Source organism: Psittacula echo (genome assembly GCF_963264785.1).
Source record: "Psittacula echo genome assembly, chromosome: 12".
In the NCBI taxonomy this organism is placed as follows: domain Eukaryota; kingdom Metazoa; phylum Chordata; class Aves; order Psittaciformes; family Psittacidae; genus Psittacula; species Psittacula echo.
In genome coordinates this window covers 12,070,996-12,089,787 of record NC_137747.1, presented here as the reverse complement: position 1 = coordinate 12,089,787, position 18,792 = coordinate 12,070,996, and the positions used below count along the sequence as shown (strand labels likewise).

At 40.0% G+C, this 18,792-nt stretch overlaps 1 protein-coding gene across 2 annotated transcripts in view; it reads left to right on the top strand.

The window, feature by feature from the left end:
- ITCH (itchy E3 ubiquitin protein ligase) overlaps positions 1–16,640 on the top strand; it is a gene marked incomplete at its 5' end in the record, with an annotated part of 62,603 nt that extends 45,963 nt beyond the window's left edge. For both annotated transcript variants that reach the window (XM_080627926.1, XM_080627927.1), the window contains 12 exons: positions 1,004–1,132; positions 1,753–1,825; positions 2,799–2,870; positions 4,672–4,760; positions 5,426–5,585; positions 6,359–6,492; positions 9,025–9,165; positions 10,897–11,017; positions 11,765–11,869; positions 12,080–12,176; positions 12,545–12,617; positions 13,223–16,640. In XM_080627926.1, the coding sequence (XP_080484052.1) occupies positions 1,004–1,132; positions 1,753–1,825; positions 2,799–2,870; positions 4,672–4,760; positions 5,426–5,585; positions 6,359–6,492; positions 9,025–9,165; positions 10,897–11,017; positions 11,765–11,869; positions 12,080–12,176; positions 12,545–12,617; positions 13,223–13,322 (1,294 nt within the window). In that variant the 3' untranslated portion in view covers positions 13,323–16,640. The remainder of the gene's footprint in view (positions 1–1,003; positions 1,133–1,752; positions 1,826–2,798; positions 2,871–4,671; positions 4,761–5,425; positions 5,586–6,358; positions 6,493–9,024; positions 9,166–10,896; positions 11,018–11,764; positions 11,870–12,079; positions 12,177–12,544; positions 12,618–13,222) is intronic.
- Between the last annotated feature and the right edge of the window lie 2,152 nt (positions 16,641–18,792).

The following is an 18,792-nucleotide window of genomic DNA, read 5'->3' as shown; positions in this document are numbered from 1 at the left end:
ATAGCTAAGACGCAGGCAGAAGTAAAACTTGAAAAACTGTAGCCCACCACCTCACACCTTTTAAAAAGGTGGAGGGAGAGACATAGAGAGCTTGAGGCACTACTGAAAGTGATGGAGTACTGTTTATTTTGGGCTTTGATCACCCTGAGTCTCTGGAGTAAGGCAGGTTATGAAATAAGGGTGAGGGATGTTCAATCCCAGCTCTTCCTGTTTGAGCTGAAAACTTCCATTTAGTGAAGCAACTTCATCTGTTCCCCATAGAGGAGTAAGAAGGGGGGTGGGGGAGAGAAAGCCAAGTACATGTGGAGGGCTAATAGCTGTAGCCAGAGGTGACAACTTTTACATCCCAGTCACCTCTGGGGCTGTGTGTGTGACAAATACTCTTAGTACAACCCAACAACCATGTGTGCTGGCTTCACAGTTAGAAACATGGTCCTGCAATGTAATTCTGTAGAGGGAAGTCACTGTGAGAACACTTTGAAGTGATGCTGCTCAAGTCTTCCAAATATATTGAAATCTGTTTTTGTTTATACAAGAGTTGAAAGTTGTTGAATAATTCTAAAAGATCAATATTTGCATTTTCTTCTATTTTTGCCATTCTGAAACTTTTTTGGATGCTGTGATTGCACATGAGGTACCAAAAGCTTCCTAGTAAAATTAAGTCAGTTTTCAAGTAAAAACCTATAGTTAGAAGACAAAATTGTGTTGTTTAATGGAGGAACATTGCTAAACCTTGCTGACATTTTTCTCTTAAACTTCCATTTGCCCTTATTCCAGGTAGTGCAGTCAAATGAGCTAATGTTTATTTGAACAGTCATTTTGGCCTAATGAACTCACATGAAAAATTGAGAGAGGGAAAAAAGACAGAATAAATATTGAATGCAAAGTTTCTCAATCTGTAGTTTTTCTAGATCTGCCACAATTTTTACTCTGTCAGGTATTGCTCTAATGACTGAATGTATGAAGTTGATCAGTTACCATGGTTTTTTTATTGTATCCATAGTCAATTAAATGAGAAACCCTTACCAGAGGGCTGGGAAATGCGATTTACTGTGGATGGTATTCCATATTTTGTGGATCACAATAGAAGAACCACTACATACATAGATCCCCGCACTGGCAAGTCTGCTCTGTAAGTGTTTTGACTTTCAAAGGCGTAGTGTCATGTTGAGTTCAGCACATGTTATTTTTAAAAGGTTTTTCTCTCCTTTTGTATGCAGGAAGTTTTATGTTTAGTAAGATTTGTTAATTTGCTGGGTTTGTTTCATCCACTGATAACTGTCCCTGAAGAAGGCAGTGTCTTGAACACTTGAGAATCCTTCTTGCCAAGTATTATACAAGATGTGAGAGTCATGGAGGAGCTTCATCAGTACTGTTAATGACCAGATCCATTCCTTCCAGTTACAAGTCTGCCTGTCTTTGACTTTTAGGGACCAGGATGGACTTAAAACCAGAATTTAAGTCCCAACTTTAATTAACTGAATGTTATCCCATCCTTATTGTAGATTCTTCTTTACAGTTAATAATCAGATACTGTTTAAAAGTAGTGTGTGTACGCTTCACAGTGGAGAAAACTTTTTTATAGTTTAACAACAAAAAAAACATACCTCAAAATCAAAAAATGTAAATAAGAAACTTCCAACTAGTTAGCACCTAAACCATACCACTGTATAACCAGTGCAGATGCAGGCATTTACTTACCTTACAGAACCACTTTTGAAATTCATTTGTTTGTTCTCCTTTTGGTTCCAGAGACAATGGACCCCAGATAGCTTATGTGCGTGATTTCAAGGCAAAGGTCCATTATTTCAGATTCTGGTGTCAGGTATGGATTCATCACTTGGGAGAATTTGTTAGCATTTTTGGGTTTTACTTACATGCTTTAAATGAACTCCTTTGATACCTTGCATGTGAAGGTAATCAAACTACTTTAACAGTAAAGGTGAGTTAAATTAGGAAAGAGTAAATACAGGATGTATATAAACTCATATAAAGTTTAAAGGTAGGTAAGCTAAGGCTTTGAAACTTCTAGAATAAAAAAGTAGCTAAACTGATGTTTTCTTTTAAAGTTGGGGTTCAAAATAGTGCTTTCTTTCTGTTGTTAATAAGGGAATACAGGGAGATGCAGAATTTTTGTAGTTAATATTACTCTCTGCACAAATATAGACATCTGGAAGAAAATGCAGGGCATCTGACTCAGAACATGCATGTCTAAACATTGGAGAGTATGTGCTGTAACATCAGATTCCAGGGTGTCAATCTTGATCCTCTAAACTCAATGTATATCAAGAGATAAAGTAACCTGGTATAGAGGAAAAAGTCTCAGGTTTGAATGTTCCAGTTTTCAAGAGTCAATGAATTATCCTTTGAAAACCAGAATAGACTAGCCTAACTTTTCACTTTGAATTTGGCACAGAGTAACCTGAATTTTCTCATTTTTTTATTCTTTATTAAACTAGAATGTTACTGATCTTGATGTTTTCTGCTGTCTTGTAAGAGTATAGTATTTGAACCTGTTGTAAGCAGGATGTGGAGACGTGTATCTCACGATAGATACCAGTAGTGGAAGCAATTTCTTGGAGTAAATTACAATGATTGCTGGGTTTGTTTTATGTGGATTAGTAAAATTCAACTGTACTTCCTAAAGCAATATATACTACAATTATTAACTACATTAATTATTAACTACTTCCTAAAGCAATATATATTACAATACAATTAACTACAAATAACAGTACAAACACAATATTAAAAACTTCAAATGATTGCATACTTCACTTCTGAAAATTTCATTTCAGCAACTGGCAATGCCACAGCACATAAAAATTACAGTGAGCAGAAAAACATTATTCGAGGATTCGTTTCAACAGGTATTGTACTAAAACTTGTTAGTAGTGGGCATGAGAAGTTGAGTTGATAAAATTTATTGTCTCGTGTCACTCTTGATCCTTTGCCATCTTGTTAATGTTATTTTAAGTGAGAGTAACTACTAGATTAATAGTTAGGATACATTCATACTTCCATATTTAAAGATCATGCAAAAATGTGAAGTTCTGGCTTCAAAAACTGATTCATCTGACAGAGAAGGTGGTTATCTTTTTTCCCTCAGAATTCTTTAAAACCTGAGTTGATTTGAGGGGAGTGCTACAGCAGAGCAGCTCCCTCATCTCAGGAAGTTTTCATGTTGTGTATATGTTTGTTGACATGTTCTTCCTAACAGCTTTGTTGTATTAGCCTGGGCTGTGTACCAAAATGTATCAAGTTGATCTTAGTCTGGGTGTTACAGAGATCCTGGGTCTTTAAATGAGTAATGAAATGGTTAAAAGGAACAAAAAAATACTAATTCTATTTAGGTTCTTAGTAGCAAAATTCTTGTTAATGTCTGTAGACCTAAACCATGGTTAAAATTTGTTCCTATACAGTATTTCCAGGTGCTTTTGAATTTTACTTTTACTTTATGAATGTTCATTGTGGCAATAAATCACTCACTCATTGCTGGTTAAATTGAAGCCAAATGCAGCTCTTTGTCAGTTTCATAAGATAGATAGAAACAGGCTTGGAAGAGCATGGAATGATTCATCTTGGCCACTTCTTTATTTTCCTGATTTAAAAGTAAGTTAAGAAACTTAAATTGGGCTAGGGACAGAGGAAGCTGAAAGTCCCTATCTTCTTGAGTTTTTCTTATTCCCTATAGGTCTTCAGGTTTCATTCCTTGTAGGAATTATCACAGATGTGTCAAGCCAGGAAATGTGAACAAATAGAACAGTGTGTTTTGAGCCAAATATATTCTTACATAAGGATTAATATTTTCTTGTTCAAATTACGGTAAACTGGCTTAGCAGAAGCAACAGGCAGTGCAGTTGGCTAGTCTTCTCATTTGGAACAGTGATACCTTTAAATAAAAAGGGTTAGAAAGGGGCAAAATAAATCCTGTAACTGAAAACTAGCTCCAGCTTTATTTCTACATATGGGCTTGGTGTTTTTACAGTAACTGTAGAGGTAATGAAATTATGCTGTACTGGAAAGAATCAAGCGAGATTTTGTAATTCTATAAACGTCAGCAAACCAAGGTTTCCTTAGGAAAGCAGGGTGCCTTTTCCATAGTTTAGATGACATCATTGCAGAGACCCAAGTTAGTGTTTTATACTTGACAGTCATCATTTGCAGTATGTCTGCAAGGATTAAAAATTTTTTTGTGACGATTACTGCAGACATCCAGGAGAGATATTAAAATGCAAATCTTGACCCAAATTCTATGTCTTTTGTAGCAAGTAAAACTTTAGGTTCTTGGACACAAAAAGCATCATGTGAAGTTTCTTCATGTAAACCTCTAACAGTTGACCAGATCAGCATAATTACAAATTTGGTCATGGTATTAAACCCAGGATTAATGAAGTTCCTTAGACAGGCTGCTGCCTAAGTACCCCAGGTCTTTAATATCAGGATTATTATTTATTTTTTTCTTTTACATATCTTTAATCTATGGAAATAGGTTAGCAGTGACACATCAAGTTGCATGAACATTCCGTAAGCATGTACTTCACACACTCATAGTTCATTTTATGTTCTGAATTATTAAATGCAATATTGCTTGATAGCAAATAATAGCAAGTCTAGCCAGTGCTTACAGCTGTTCTCTTAAGAAGAATTGATTGTTTTTCTTTCACTAAGATAATGAGCTTCAGCCCTCAGGATCTGCGGAGACGCTTATGGGTCATTTTCCCTGGTGAAGAAGGCTTAGATTATGGAGGTGTTGCAAGGTAAACTAACCTGAAATGGCAAGTTATACCTTTTTCTGCATTGTTGGTGTGAAGACTTCCCCAAAGTAGATACTTAAACTGCAGTGCTTTCAAAATATTAGTGAAGTTTGTTCCTTATCCTCCTTCAGAATATCTGAGGAAGACAGTTCCTTAAGATGTGTATGCATGTCTTAAAACTGCATGAAATTATTTCCAGTTTGTATTAGGAATTACTTTGTGCATCTCTGATCATTGAGGTGATTAATCTACTGAATGACAGTAAGCCTTTGGCACAACAGTTCATGTCAAAGTAGAGGTTTATTGAAAAAGTGAATGGAAATCTAATTTCAAGTCAAAAGTCTTTATAGGAATGTAACTGAGAAGTACATATATTAATTGGCATTCCCTAAAACACTGAAGTTTAAATCAGTGGTAGGCTTTTAATCTTCTTATTTAAATAAGGTTGGTTTTGTATCAAAACCACTGACAGTTGTATGTCATTGTAACTTTGCATATAATAATTTGTCTTAGTGTCAATTTGGTTTCAGTTTGGTCTAATGGACTTCCTGGTAAAGAGGTCGGACTGACTGTCTCTGTACCAACAAGTGCCTAAGGCGACCTGAGCTAGCTAAAGTAATTTCTAATTTAATTTATTTTGAAATGTGTTTTTGTTTGTGTGATTTCAGGGAATGGTTCTTTCTATTGTCACATGAAGTTTTGAACCCAATGTATTGCCTGTTTGAATATGCAGGGAAAGATAACTACTGCTTACAGATAAACCCAGCCTCTTACATTAATCCAGACCATCTGAAATACTTCCGATTTATTGGAAGATTCATTGCCATGGTAAGTTCTAAAGTAGAAAGAGGCTCTCTCCTGTAATTTTTCTATAAACTAATCATAGACTGGTTTGGGTTGAAAAGGACCTTAAGATCATCTAATTCCAACCCCCCTGCCACAATAGACCAGGTCACCCAAGCCTCTGTCCAACCTGGCCTTGAAAACTGCCAGGGATGGAGCATTTACCACTTCTTTGGACAGCCTGTTCCAGTGCCTCCCCACCCTCACAGTAAAGAACTTCTTCCTTATATCCAACCTAAATCTCTGCTATTTAAGTTTAAACTCATCACCCCTTGTCCTATTGCTACAGTCTCTGATGAAGAGTCCCTCTCCAACATCCTTGTAGGCCCCCTTCAGACACTGAAAGCTGCTCTGTGGTTTCCATGCAGCTTCTCTTCTCCAGGCTGAACAGCCCCAACTTTCTCAGCCTGTGTTTGTATGGGAGGTGCTCCAGCCCCTGATCATCCTCGTGCACTTTGCATTGTTGAACTTCATGAGGTCAGCATTGGCCCACCTCTCAGGCATGTCAGGGTCCCTCTGGATCCCATCCCTTTCCTCAAGCATATCATCAGATGAATAATTAATTCATTTTTTAGTTGAAATTATTACCAGGTGTTTGGTTATAACCGCTGTTGGTGTAAGTTAATTCAGCATGTTAGTAGTCATGATGTTCAAGGTTGTTTTAATTCTTTGGCTGTCAGATGTCATTGGTGCATAGTACAGAATGTTGTCGTATTAAGTATTAAATCACCCTTTGCATTATTTTTCATGTTCTTCAGGCTTTGTTCCATGGGAAATTCATTGACACTGGTTTCTCTCTGCCGTTCTATAAACGTATCCTAAACAAGCCAGTAGGACTCAAGGATTTAGAATCTGTTGACCCAGAGTTTTACAACTCTCTCATCTGGGTAAAGTGAGTTTGACTTGATTTTGTTCTTGAAATGGCAATATAATGGGTTTTTTTTTCACTTATGCCAGGAAGTAGGTGTTAAATTTACTGTCACTGGGAAGTATATCAATTACAAAGCAGTACTGGAATTTCCCTGTAATTTTAAATGCACAAATAACTTGATAATGCAAAACCTTTTTGATTCATTGAATAATCTGCACAGCCTCTTGCATTTTTGCTGGTTTAAAATAAACCTAGCTAGATATTCTACCAATGTGGCAGTCTTGAATGCTGTTACAAATAAAATGGCCTCAGCAAATTCCACTGAAACTTATCAGGTAACTGATGAAATCAGCAAAAATCCATTCAGTGTTTCTCTCTAGTACCTGCTTGAATTAGAAAAGATGAAAGTTTAGTGTACAATAATGTGAGGTGAACAACTGTAGTTATTTTTCCGAGTATGCACTGTCAGTCGTCTGTCCCCTCTACATTCATGTTGTTTGGAGTCATCCTTTTCCACTGCTTTGCAGATTCCTCTCCAGAGAGCAGCAAGCATAAAGGATCTGCAGTTTTTAGACCATCATTATTTTGGAATTACCTGTTAAAAATATTTTCAGAAATAATTTTTAAAACCCCTTAGGTCTAAAGCGTTGTCATACTGTGCTGATTAGATAATAGCAGCACTCACGAGTGTTGTAGTCCGTGGTTGATGTGCACCATATTTCAGTAACCAAGGTGATTTTCCTTCCCTAGCAGTTAAAAAAAAAAAGACAAAAAGACAAATTCAGTTAAAAATGATTTGCTTCTGCTATAGTAAAAAGAATTCAGCAGGAAAAAATAGTCTTTTTATATGACTGGAGAGAGAAACCATTTTACTTATCATACAAAGCCAGAATAGTTTTAAAGATGCTTTGAGAAATTTCTAAAAGCTGTGGGGATAGGTTGGTTTTAGAAATGCAGAAATAAACACAAAAGACAAGATTATTACCTCCCATAATGCTGAATCATGGAAGCATTCTCTTGAATGAAGGCGGGGGGGGAACAGCTTTACAGGATGTTTACAAATTGAGATAGGGATTTTGAGTTGGTTTTCCAACAGCAGCATGTTCTGTACTCAATGTATGTGCTGCTAAAAGGTGTAGTGAGTTATAATTCCATTAGGAAAACTTTAAATAGTTGTTATTTGAATAAAGATGCCACAAAACTGATGAATGCAGTTAAGGGTATGAAAATTCCGAAGAAAATCTTCCAGACTTCTGATGGGTGCACATTGACCTCAAGGCAGAGAGACCCAAACGTCACGTTTAGTGCTGCTGAGCCTGCTTAGCTGTAATTGCTGATGAAGGTGATCTCTAAGGAAATGACTGCAAATTTGTAGGGAAAAGAAGTCATGTCTGTCAGGGCAGACATAATTTTGTTCCTCACCAAAACACAAATTTTGGCACTTGCCAGGACGATTTCAGTACTTGTGAATGTGCGGTGCTTCTCGCATCAGATGGCTCTTTATCTTGTTCCCACAGCTTTGAAAATGTCACAGATTCACTGAATCTGGAAGGGGACCTCTAGAGGTCACCTAGTCAAACTGGTCTGCTCAGACTGAGCTAGAGCAGATAGCTTTCATTTTAAAAGGAAGGGATGATTTTATTTCATCATCCATCCATCTGAAGCCTGCCTTCCACATCTGAGGTGTCTTGCAATAGCATGTGTTTTGGAAAGATCAAGCACTGTTGCATCATGGGGCTAGATAAACCACAGCAGTGTTCTCAAGACTGACATTTCTGTGTTATGGTTGAGGACAAATATCTTGGTTTTTGCACTGTATTTTGGGGGGAAATGGTCATCAAAGCCTCTGCATATGCAAGTGATTCTTCGCTTTACAGAAGCATCCATCCACATATAGTGCTGTACCTGTTACTCTCCTGGTTATTAACACCTGTAAAGAGAACAGAATTTATTTGAGCGATGTTTGTTGGCTACAGATTCCTTCTATGTGGAAATTTCAAAGAATTCCTCTTTAGCAGGAGTATTTGTACTTAGTTAACTTGGGAGCTTTGAACATTTTAGTATGTGCTTACGAGATTGTCTCATACATAACACCTACTGGAGTTGAAGGTAATTCAGTAAGCATTTAACTAAGTCCTGGTTGCTTCTTACTGCTATTATCTGACAAAGTGACAGCTGCTGTTTAACACTGTCCTTACATTACCAGTTAGAAGAAGCAGTCATTCAATGAAACATGCAAAAATGTCATGACTTTAAAAGTTTCTGTATTCCATAAATGTTCCACAGATGCTAGGAGGTGGCTTGTCAGCCTTGTGATGGGTAAATTTAAGGGTACAACTGATGAAAAATTTCTGATCAGGAGTACAATCCATTTATGTATGTTAGTGCAGTGAGTCAGTACTGCTTGCAAAACCATAATGATTGTGTAAGGAATGTTTCCTTATCCTGATTATCTAGCTCCAGACTTTTTTTCTTAAGGTTCTTCATACCCATCTCCTCTACTGAGTACAAGGTCTTGACACAGTTATTAAAAATCATATTTTTTCCTAACAGAGAGAATGATATTGAAGAATGTGGCTTGGAAATGTTTTTCTCAGTTGATAAAGAAATTCTAGGTGAAATCAAAAGCCATGATTTGAAGCCAAATGGTAGCAACATTCTGGTCACAGAAGAAAACAAAGAAGAATACATTAGGTAAGAATACAAGAAGATTTTTAAAATACTCTCATCTTAGTCGTTTGTTTCTTTACTTCTAGCAAGAGAAGATTGTCAAAACTCTCATGGGAAGCATTGCTGAAATTCTGTCTCTGAGTAATTGCTGATGTGGGCAACAGGTGGCCATTGTTTGGATATCATACTTGAAATAATACTGATAGGAATAAAGTTTCTAAAATCCACTTCTCCCAAAGATTGCAGAAGGTTCACTTATTTAAGTTTAGCAGAACATCACGGTAACAAATGTGAATGTCAGCTACTTAATGAAACTGTTGCTTATGTTTAATATTAGAATTACATTGCTTCATAGCGTGCTGATATTCTGCCCAGCCTCTTATGTTGGGGTGTGTTTAAACTTAAGAATATTTTTGTGATGATTCTAATTTTTTTAAAGATACTTGGTAGTTTTTTTTTACTTGCTAGTTTTACCAGAAGTGGTCTTGTAGCATAATTAGGTCTTGGCATTTGTAACAGGGTCACAAGTTCTATTGTCATAAATGATTACGTTTGCAGTACCGGGATGTGTTAAAGCAGTAAGTTGAGAGGAGCCTGAGTGTGATGAAAGAACAGAAATGTAAACAGTGACCTGCTTTGTCCTGAAATATTCCCTTCTTCCTCAGTGTGCAGCAGTACATAAGCTCTGCTTTAAGGTGTGAACTTCAACATACAAACATGGAGGACGTGTTTGCAAAACAACAAAAAGTCACACATTGCAGGCACAAAACAAACTGAATCACAGTGAACTTTTTCCTCACTTTCTTACGTCGTGTTCCATGAAGGCTCCTTTCACAGGAAGGGGTGAGGGAGGAGGGAGTGGATTTTGTTTCCATCGCATGAGTAATCTGAAGACATTTCAGTGATTCACAGAAAAGGTAGCAGTTGCAGAACAAGCACCCTGGCATTTTGCAGGTTTTTGAAGTACTAATATTGGGGTAGAAAATAGGGAGGATCTTCAGAAAATCATCCTCTTTTAGTTTTTAAGAACCCAGAGAGAGCACAGATTCCAGTTTCACTCCTGTTTTCCTGTCTTACTCTTAAGTCCTGCTTTAAGTCCCCAGAGTTTCTAGGACTGAAATCAGAAAATAGCCGTCTCTCCTTTAGACTCCATTTCTTCTGATGGGTTAGGCTTGAATTCAGCATAATATCTGCTTCTCCCTGGGTTCAAGTTCTTCGGGTCTCCTGCCTGCTTTCCACCCTTTTATTAATGGAGAGTGGAGTTTCTGACACAGAGCAAAGTTTCATGATTAACAGAAACAAATATGGAACTTTCCAAAGGAACATAATCATTTCTTGGTAAGCTAGCAGTCCAACTTGACCTAGTTTTTACCTTTTCATGGATAATGACTTGAGATTTCTGGGAAGAATAGTAGACAAATATAGCTCTGCATCTTTTTCTTTCTTCAGATACCTAGGGACTGCTCTGTTCTCATTAATATAATCAGTGAATAGATGCTGCCTCTTCTTTGAGTCTAAAATACTTTTGTAGCAGAATGGTTGGAAACATAGGTGTTTAACTTAAAGAAAAAACAAAATCACTTGCAGAGAGTAAAGGTAACTAATAAAATTATACAATGCTCTATCCCTAGAACTTTCCAGACTTTCCATGTTGTTTTAACTTCGCTCACAGTTCATCTCAAAATAAGCTAACAAAGATGTGGACGTGGGTTAGCACGGGCCACTTAAATCATCTTTCTGTGTATCTTTCTACAGGCTAGTAGCAGAATGGAGACTTTCCCGAGGTGTTGAGGAGCAGACACAGGCTTTCTTTGAAGGCTTCAATGAAATTCTGCCACAACAGTATCTGCAGTATTTTGATGCTAAAGAAGTGGAGGTAAAGGATTGTTCGGCTGTTGCTGCATCCAGGTCTTTACACATAAAATACTTAAACTCCAGTCATTAGGTCTGAAGAGCAGAACTTGCCAAGACTGACAACGCTACTTGAAAGGACATATGAGGGAAACTGGGTGGAGTGTATTGGATTAGTGTGTTTCCCTTCACTTACCTTTTTGCAACCTACTTATGTGTTTCTAAAGGCTAAGATTCTGCCAGTAGACATTTCTTATCGAGTTGCTTTTGTAATCCTCAGCAATTTGATTTGCCTGTGTTCAAAGAATGAGTAACTTGACAGAAAGGGAGATGAAAAACAGATATACAATGGATGATCACATATAGCTCAGGCCAGGTTCTAGGTGATTTTAATCTCTCAAAATTGCACTTTCTGAAGCATCTGTTCAATTTAGAAAGATAAAAACATAAAACCCAAAACAGCCTGTTCCTAACAGAGGACTGTATGGCTGGGCAGTGATAAACTGTTCCTGGCTTGAATGTCTAAATGCAATTGTTCCACTTTTCATGACACAGATGATTTCTGTTTTGTGGATTCTCCAAATACACGTCATGAGCAGACATCATTCTTTGTTGTAGAAGTTTTTGGGGTAAAGTTTAAAATTAAAACCAAGTTCCATTATCAGTGTAGATGCTTCTAAGTATGGGTGCACTTGATGTTTGTTTTTTCTACATGGGCAGTCACAGAAGGAAAGTCATAACTTGTGTTTATTTCGCTTTTTCTACCCTCAAGGTGCTTCTCTGTGGAATGCAAGAAATTGATTTGAATGACTGGCAGAGACACACCATCTACAGGCACTACACCAGGACCAGCAGACAGATAATATGGTTCTGGCAGGTTTGTAGACTTTGCTTTGTTCTCGGACCTGTAGAATTTGCCTGCCACAGAACAGAGTTACTGAAAATGCCTGTAGTGTGTACACACAGACGTTGTTACTGCTAATCCAGCCATTTGTAACAGTCGTGTAAATTGCCTCTTGTAGATGGTAATGATGTGAAAATCTATCAAATCTATCTCTAAATGTTTATTTCAATTACTACTTTTCAGTTTGTGAAAGAAATAGATAATGAGAAGAGAATGAGACTCTTGCAGTTTGTTACTGGAACATGCAGATTACCAGTGGGAGGATTTGCTGACCTCATGGGTATGTATAAATAATGCCTCTAATGCATTAGATATGTTTTTTAAAAGAACTGATTTGCAAATTTATGGACACTTTAATGATTTTTATATTAATGCTGTTTTGTAAGCCCTGCATATATATGAGCTGTGATGGAAAAAGAGGTGGAGGGGATGTTTACATCTAGTGTATTGACTTTCAAAGTCACTTCAAATTCATGCATTTCACCACATGCATACTTTGAGCTAGACAGAGCTGTGTAGTGAAGGACAGATGTCTTTTGTTGGTGTGAGTAATGGCAATCTTGTGTTTAAGCCTTTAACACTTCAGTTGTAGTATCTTACCTACTGATGCAACAGTGGCTAGACCTTGTTTATCTGAATTTGTTACAGGGAGCAACGGACCCCAGAAATTTTGTATTGAAAAAGTTGGGAAGGAAAACTGGTTACCTAGAAGTCATACCTGGTGAGTATGTAACAAACTGAACTATTGCTGCTGTCCTTGTTTTGCTGACAGCAATCTACTTGGAGGTTGTAGTAAATGGTAATATACTTCAGTGGTTGAGGCTGTGTGAGAGCAAACACCAAGTTATACCAGTAAACCAGCTGAACTGCTGAAGAACTGGTAGGGAGTAGATTCCATTGTATAGATTCCATGGATTTATGTATTACTGAAAACTTACAATAATAAGCAGTGCTGTCTAAAGAGAGGGGATTGATCTTTAGTAATCGCTACACTCTTATCTTCATAGTGAAGTAGCCACATTCATGTTCCTCCCATGTATCGGGTGAGTAAATCCACATGTGTCAAATGTGAATGATGACTCTAGTTAACCAACGAGGGAAAGTTCATGAAAACCCATCCCTAGCACACTGCATTTCTGACTGTTCAGCTCTTGAACTCTAACTTTTGCTCTCAGAAGTACATAAATTTATGTTGGAGTCTGTTTTTCCAAGGATATAAAGCCAGGTATCCATGTACACAGCAAAATGTTTAATTACTTGTATTCATATTGGATTTTTTGTGATGGTTTAATATTTTTACTATGTAAGTCTTGTCTTTATTTTCAGTTTCAATCGCTTAGACCTTCCACCGTATAAGAATTATGAGCAGTTGAAGGAAAAGTTGTTGTTTGCAATTGAAGAAACAGAAGGATTTGGGCAAGAGTAGCTAAAATTTGCACCTTGAAGAATGTGAACTCAACACAATGTCTGGTCTTCACTTCTTCTGCTTGTTGCACACTTCATTGTAAAGTAGACTTGACTCGGATTTATTTAACAATACTAATGTGTAAGTAAGTGGATGTTATCCTGAGGTTTTATCCACAGTAACTCTGGATTTCTGCTGAGCACTTTCAGAAATCAAATGAGCAATCAGATATGGCTACAGATGAATTCTGACCTATGTAGAGGTTTTAATACAGCTTTGGGCTCTGCTTTGGTTTACCATTCATTAATTAGAATGTGTCCTTAACGACTGACAGATTTTTACCAATAGTTTTGTCTTTCCTTTTTAGTAGCATTTTTTGCTACTGATGCACTGGGAAGTTCATTGGTAGCTGCAGTGCTGCAGCAGCATCCTAAGCCTCTTTCAGCAGTGTTGTAGAGCCAGCCTGTTGATGAGCAAATACATCACTTCAGCCCTTTTTTCTATCTTAAGTGTGACCAGACTGTTTTTTCGCTGCCTGGAGTCTGCTCACATGCCAGCTGGACTCAAGCTGCTGCTCAAGGGGATGTCAAACTGTGGCACAAATCCAGGGCAAAGCTTTGCTTTGGTTTTCTTTTTCCTAATTCTGCTCATTTCAGCAAAAACAGCCACCTGCCCAAAGTTGTTGGAACCTTTCTGTGTGCCCTTGGGAGAGTTCTGATCTTGTTTTCTGTGTAACACATTTAAGTTTTAAATCATCATTAACACTGTGGTACTTCACTTGTTTTGCAAAAGATAAGACCACCTGGGATTGCACTGATTCCATGTAGATTCCTGTTTGCAGACTGATGTTTCTTGTCAACAGTGTTAATGGACGTTATTGTCAGTGTTATTTACGTGTTGCAGCCAGTTGCTCTTGCGTTCTCAGGACAAGGTACCAAACAACTGGAGTCAGAAAATTATAGTACTTAGCATTTTTGGTGATGAACTGATGGCTAAGGCTAAGAGGATGAGAAAATTCAGACAGGAATTACAGATCTTTGAAAAGCTGGAGCATCAAGGAATAGTTCCATAAAGACTGAAACTCACATTTTTGGGGGAGGTTTCTAAGCTAATTCACTGCTTGTAGGTAGTAACTTTTGTAGTGAGTTCCTATTGGATTAGTAACATCTTTTACTTCCTTTTAGGATCTGTTAATGCTCAGTTCTCTTCTGGTTTACAATAACATTTTGCATTTTATTGCTCCTTTAGACTGAATGCACTTTTTGGGTATGGTCAGCTCCTTCCCTGTGTGAAGGGAGGAAAGCAAACTTCAGTGAGCTGAGCTGGTAGCCATGGTAGGAGATGTGACACTTGAAGCACCATGTAGCATGTACTAAAGCGTAATGCAGCTAAAAGCATTGGGCCAGGAGCTGGTTTTAAGAGGCTTCTGGATATGGGAGCCAAAACAGCACAGTGGGAAACTGTAAAACTGAACTTCTAGTCTTGAAAAGAGCATTTCTTTCCTCTTGTCCCTTCTGTCTAAACTAAAGAGGGAAGAACTGATTCAGGCCTAAGAACCACCAGGGCACTGCAGGTTTTGACTGAGTTTTTCGGGAGATGCTTACTGGAAGGGGAGGATTCTCAGCCTGTAGAGTGAACAGGTCTTTTGTCATGCATATTCTAGGAAAGGCATGGAAAAGGGTTTCTGATGACACAGAAATGACCCTCTCCTACAGTTCCATTGCTGGTAGAACCAACCTGACTTCATGGGTTTACTAGGAGAAAAATCTGCCAACTTCAGACAGGTTTGATGGATTTCTTAGAGTACACAGCTCACGAGGAGAAAAAAAAAAAGCCTTATAAATATATTCTGTTTGTATGAATTCTTACAATGAAAGGTAGTTATCTAACATATTTCCAAGAGAGATTAAATTAAGCAAGATAATGCAAGATTAAGCTATGACAAATAGTCTGTGTTCTGCATAATGCTTTATGATTCATGTAGGGAACCTAGGACTATTGTTAATGTATAAATATCACCCAAAAGGCTTTCAGCCCTATATTTTTAAACTAAAGAATAGTTATAATTGAAATAGCCTTAGCCCTAGTTCTATAGGGTGTGGCTGTTGAATATTTTTATGGTTGAAATGTTTAGTTCAGGACAAGGTAAATGCTTGTATATATTTTTGCAGTCCGGGATTCCACGTATTCCATTTTTCTTTAATTTAAATGGCATGTTTATGTCTTTTCTGCTGTACTAGGATGGGGGAAAGGGGGCTGGATATCCCAAGCACCAGAGAGGATTTTAAAAGAAAAAGAAATAAAAAATAAAGAATCTACTGGGAGAGAGGAAGAGGGAGAAAATAATCTGTGAAAGCTGGGGTTGGCCAAAACAGACAGAAATTAAAGCAAATGTCTTGTATAAAACTGGTGACGTTTCTGAAGTCGGAGGTTAAGGTTCCTCAGCCAGTTTGCTCTGTCAGCATTGGGAATGTGAACAAATCTGTTCAGTTTTTACAGCATGTTGTGTAGAAATAAAAGCGACTTTATATGAGCCGCTGGTGCAGTGCTGTTCTTTATGGGGAGCTGGTGCAAGAAGATGGAGCTGAGCTCAGAGCATCCTGAAGCCCAGACCAGAGGTTGTGAGGAACTGGGCTTCCAAGTAAGATTTTCAGCAGATGAATGAATTTGTCTCCCATCCAGCTGATTGAGCAACCCAAACTGCATAAATTCATAGTATGTCACAATGCAGGTTCTGCCAATGCAGGCAGTTGCCAATTGATACCAATTCCTTCAGTATTAAAAATAACTTTTATTTAGAGTTTTCCCTTGGCAGAATGACATGAGCAAATGAAATACTGAGCTGCTGATGAAAGAACTAACAAAGCCTTGTTGCTCTGGGCAGCTCAGGAAATGTTAATATACTAATGAAATGCACAGGAAATGCATCATGTCTTCATCTGATCTAGAATGGAAATTGTTTCAATCAAGATGCTGGCATTTAAAAAGAAGGGGGTTTATTATTCTGAGGAAATTAAAACAAAAAAAATGGTAAAGTTTGTATGATTTTATTTTCTGCATTTTTATTACATACTGCACAGGATTTGTAATCTGGGCTCTCTGCTGTATTGGTATCTCCAGCCCCCTTTTTGTGGTGTCTTTTAATTTTCTTCAAGATTCACTGTTTGTGTATATGTGCTCTAGTGAACTCATCTATAAACTGGGATCAGCAGCACTGGATTGTAAAATACTGTACTGAAATTCCTTGTTGAAGTTTCCTTGCATTGTAATTTCAAATACTCAGGTAACTGTAACAGTATCTCAGTAAGTCAAATACTTTTATAAAACTACTTAAAGAGCTGAAGGTCTCATCGTTGCTTGTTGTGTGTTACAAAGCATCCATGTGCCAAAGAATTCTCTGTGTGCTTTTGTGGGGGTGAGGCTGCCTCAGTCAGAACCATGGAATACCAAGCTGGAAGACACCTTCACGGTTCATCTGGTCCAACCTTTATAGGCAAAGCATGAGCTGGATGTGAAGTCCCAAAGCTCTGCCCAGTCCAAACTTAACAGTGTCCAGTTCTGAGGAATCCAGCAATTCCCTGGTGCAGCTATTCCAATGGCTGGTTGTTATAATGGTGGTGACTAATCCTTGAGTGCAGTTGGAATCTCCCTAGGAGTACCTTGTGCCCATCCTTCATGTTTTCCATGTCACACCTTGTAGAAAGGGAGCACGCATTTTCTGTGACTCGTCCCACACCCCCCTGCACACTGGCACGCACAAGGAGTCCCCGGCCTCCCGCCAGCTCCTGCTGGGGACGTGCCCGGGGCCCCAGCGCCCCACGGCTCTGCCCGGGCAGTGAGAGGGGACCGGGTACCCAGAGCCCTGTCCCACTGCTCTGCTCCGCTGCCCAGGGCACCACCAACGCACTCTTCTGCTTGCCTTTTGCCTTAGGCTCTTCCAATACACGCTAGAGCCGGAGGACGAGGCTGCCAGCAGGATCCATGTGGGGCTGCAGCAGGAGGAGGACACGGATGCCGACATCCGTTTTGAGGAGGAGGAGGAGGAGATGGAGGTGGAGGTGGAGTGAGCAGCGGTAAGGCAGCACGTGCCCCCATCCACTGCTGGCAGTGAGGGTGGTTCGGCTGCCGCCGCGCTGGGGCTCACCCCGCTGCAGGGACACGGTGCCCGCTGCCCTCATCCTGGCGCCACAAGCGCCACCACAGCGCTGCCCTGCGCTGCCTCTGGGCCACGCCAGCCAAGTCTCATCGCGTAGAGCCCGGCTCCCGGCCCCAGCCGGGGCTGAGCCCCGCAGCAGGCTCACGCTCTCCCCAGCGTGTCCCAGGCTGCGGCAGACACAATGACCATCATAGCCTCACTGAAATGACCTTGCGCTGCTCGCTTCCAGGGACGACCGAGATGGGGATCTTCACGGAGCAGGAAGATGCTTTAATAAGAAGAGTTGTTGTTTTTTTCAGAAGATTTGTAGCTTTTCTAGTTTTGGAGTTGCAGTTTTTAGTAGAAGAGTGGTTTTTTGTAGAAGATTTGAAGTTAGTAGAAGAGGTGCAGTTTGTAGGTTGCAGTTTAAAGCAGGGTAGTTGTAGTTTGTTGTTAGAAGAGTTGTTTTGTTGAGGTTTTAAGTTGTTGTTTGTTGTTCTGTAAATACGTTTCTTCATCTTCTTCTGACCCAAGATCTCTTTGTATTTGCTGTGAGCACACACAAATGGCGTTGGCAGACAAGTGGTTTCCACCTGCTCTGGGTTCCTGGGGCTGCAGGGGGCCGGTACTGTTGCCACTGGGTGCTGGGGCACCCCTAACGCCCCGCATGGGCTCCCTGCCCTGGCAGAGCGGCTCTTTCAGGCTCTCTGCAGCTGCGGGCAGGGCTGGGCACCGGCGAGGGACCAAAGGCGAGGGTGCTCGCACCGACCCCTTGGCAGCTGCAGGGCCCCTGGCCCGCTGCTGCCATCGGGCACGGCCTGTGCCAGCGCTGACCAAGGTTTCTGGGGCTGTTCCTCAAGCTGCGGGAAACACGGCCACGTACCAGGAATCGGTCAGGGAATCACAGAATCACAGCGTGCTCAGGCCCAGGTCGCTGCGGGGAGCACCCTGCACCCTGCCTGCAGTTGGATCCTGCTGCCCAAACCAAGCCCTTTACCTCCCTCCATCTCCCTCTGCCGAGACCCCTTGTCCCGATCCCGCAAGGTGGAAGAGGTTTTGGGGACGGAGGTGCTTGGGGACACCAGAGGTTGGGAGGCTGCAGCTGGGGCCAGGGTCACCGCTGGTGCTGTCATGTCGGGACACAGGAAATGGGGAGGCAGAGGGCGCTTCCCAGACGGAACTGGCAGCGGAGTGCAGGGGGAGCTGCTGCGTGCATGAGGTGCGCGAGCAGATGCAGACGCGGACACGCGAGCTCAAGGTGCAGAGCTGTTGCAGGTCCCTCCTGAAGCAGGCAGCCCTCGACACACGCTGCTGCCACCACATCTTGCGCTGCCCTCGCAGCCTTCGCTGCGCGCG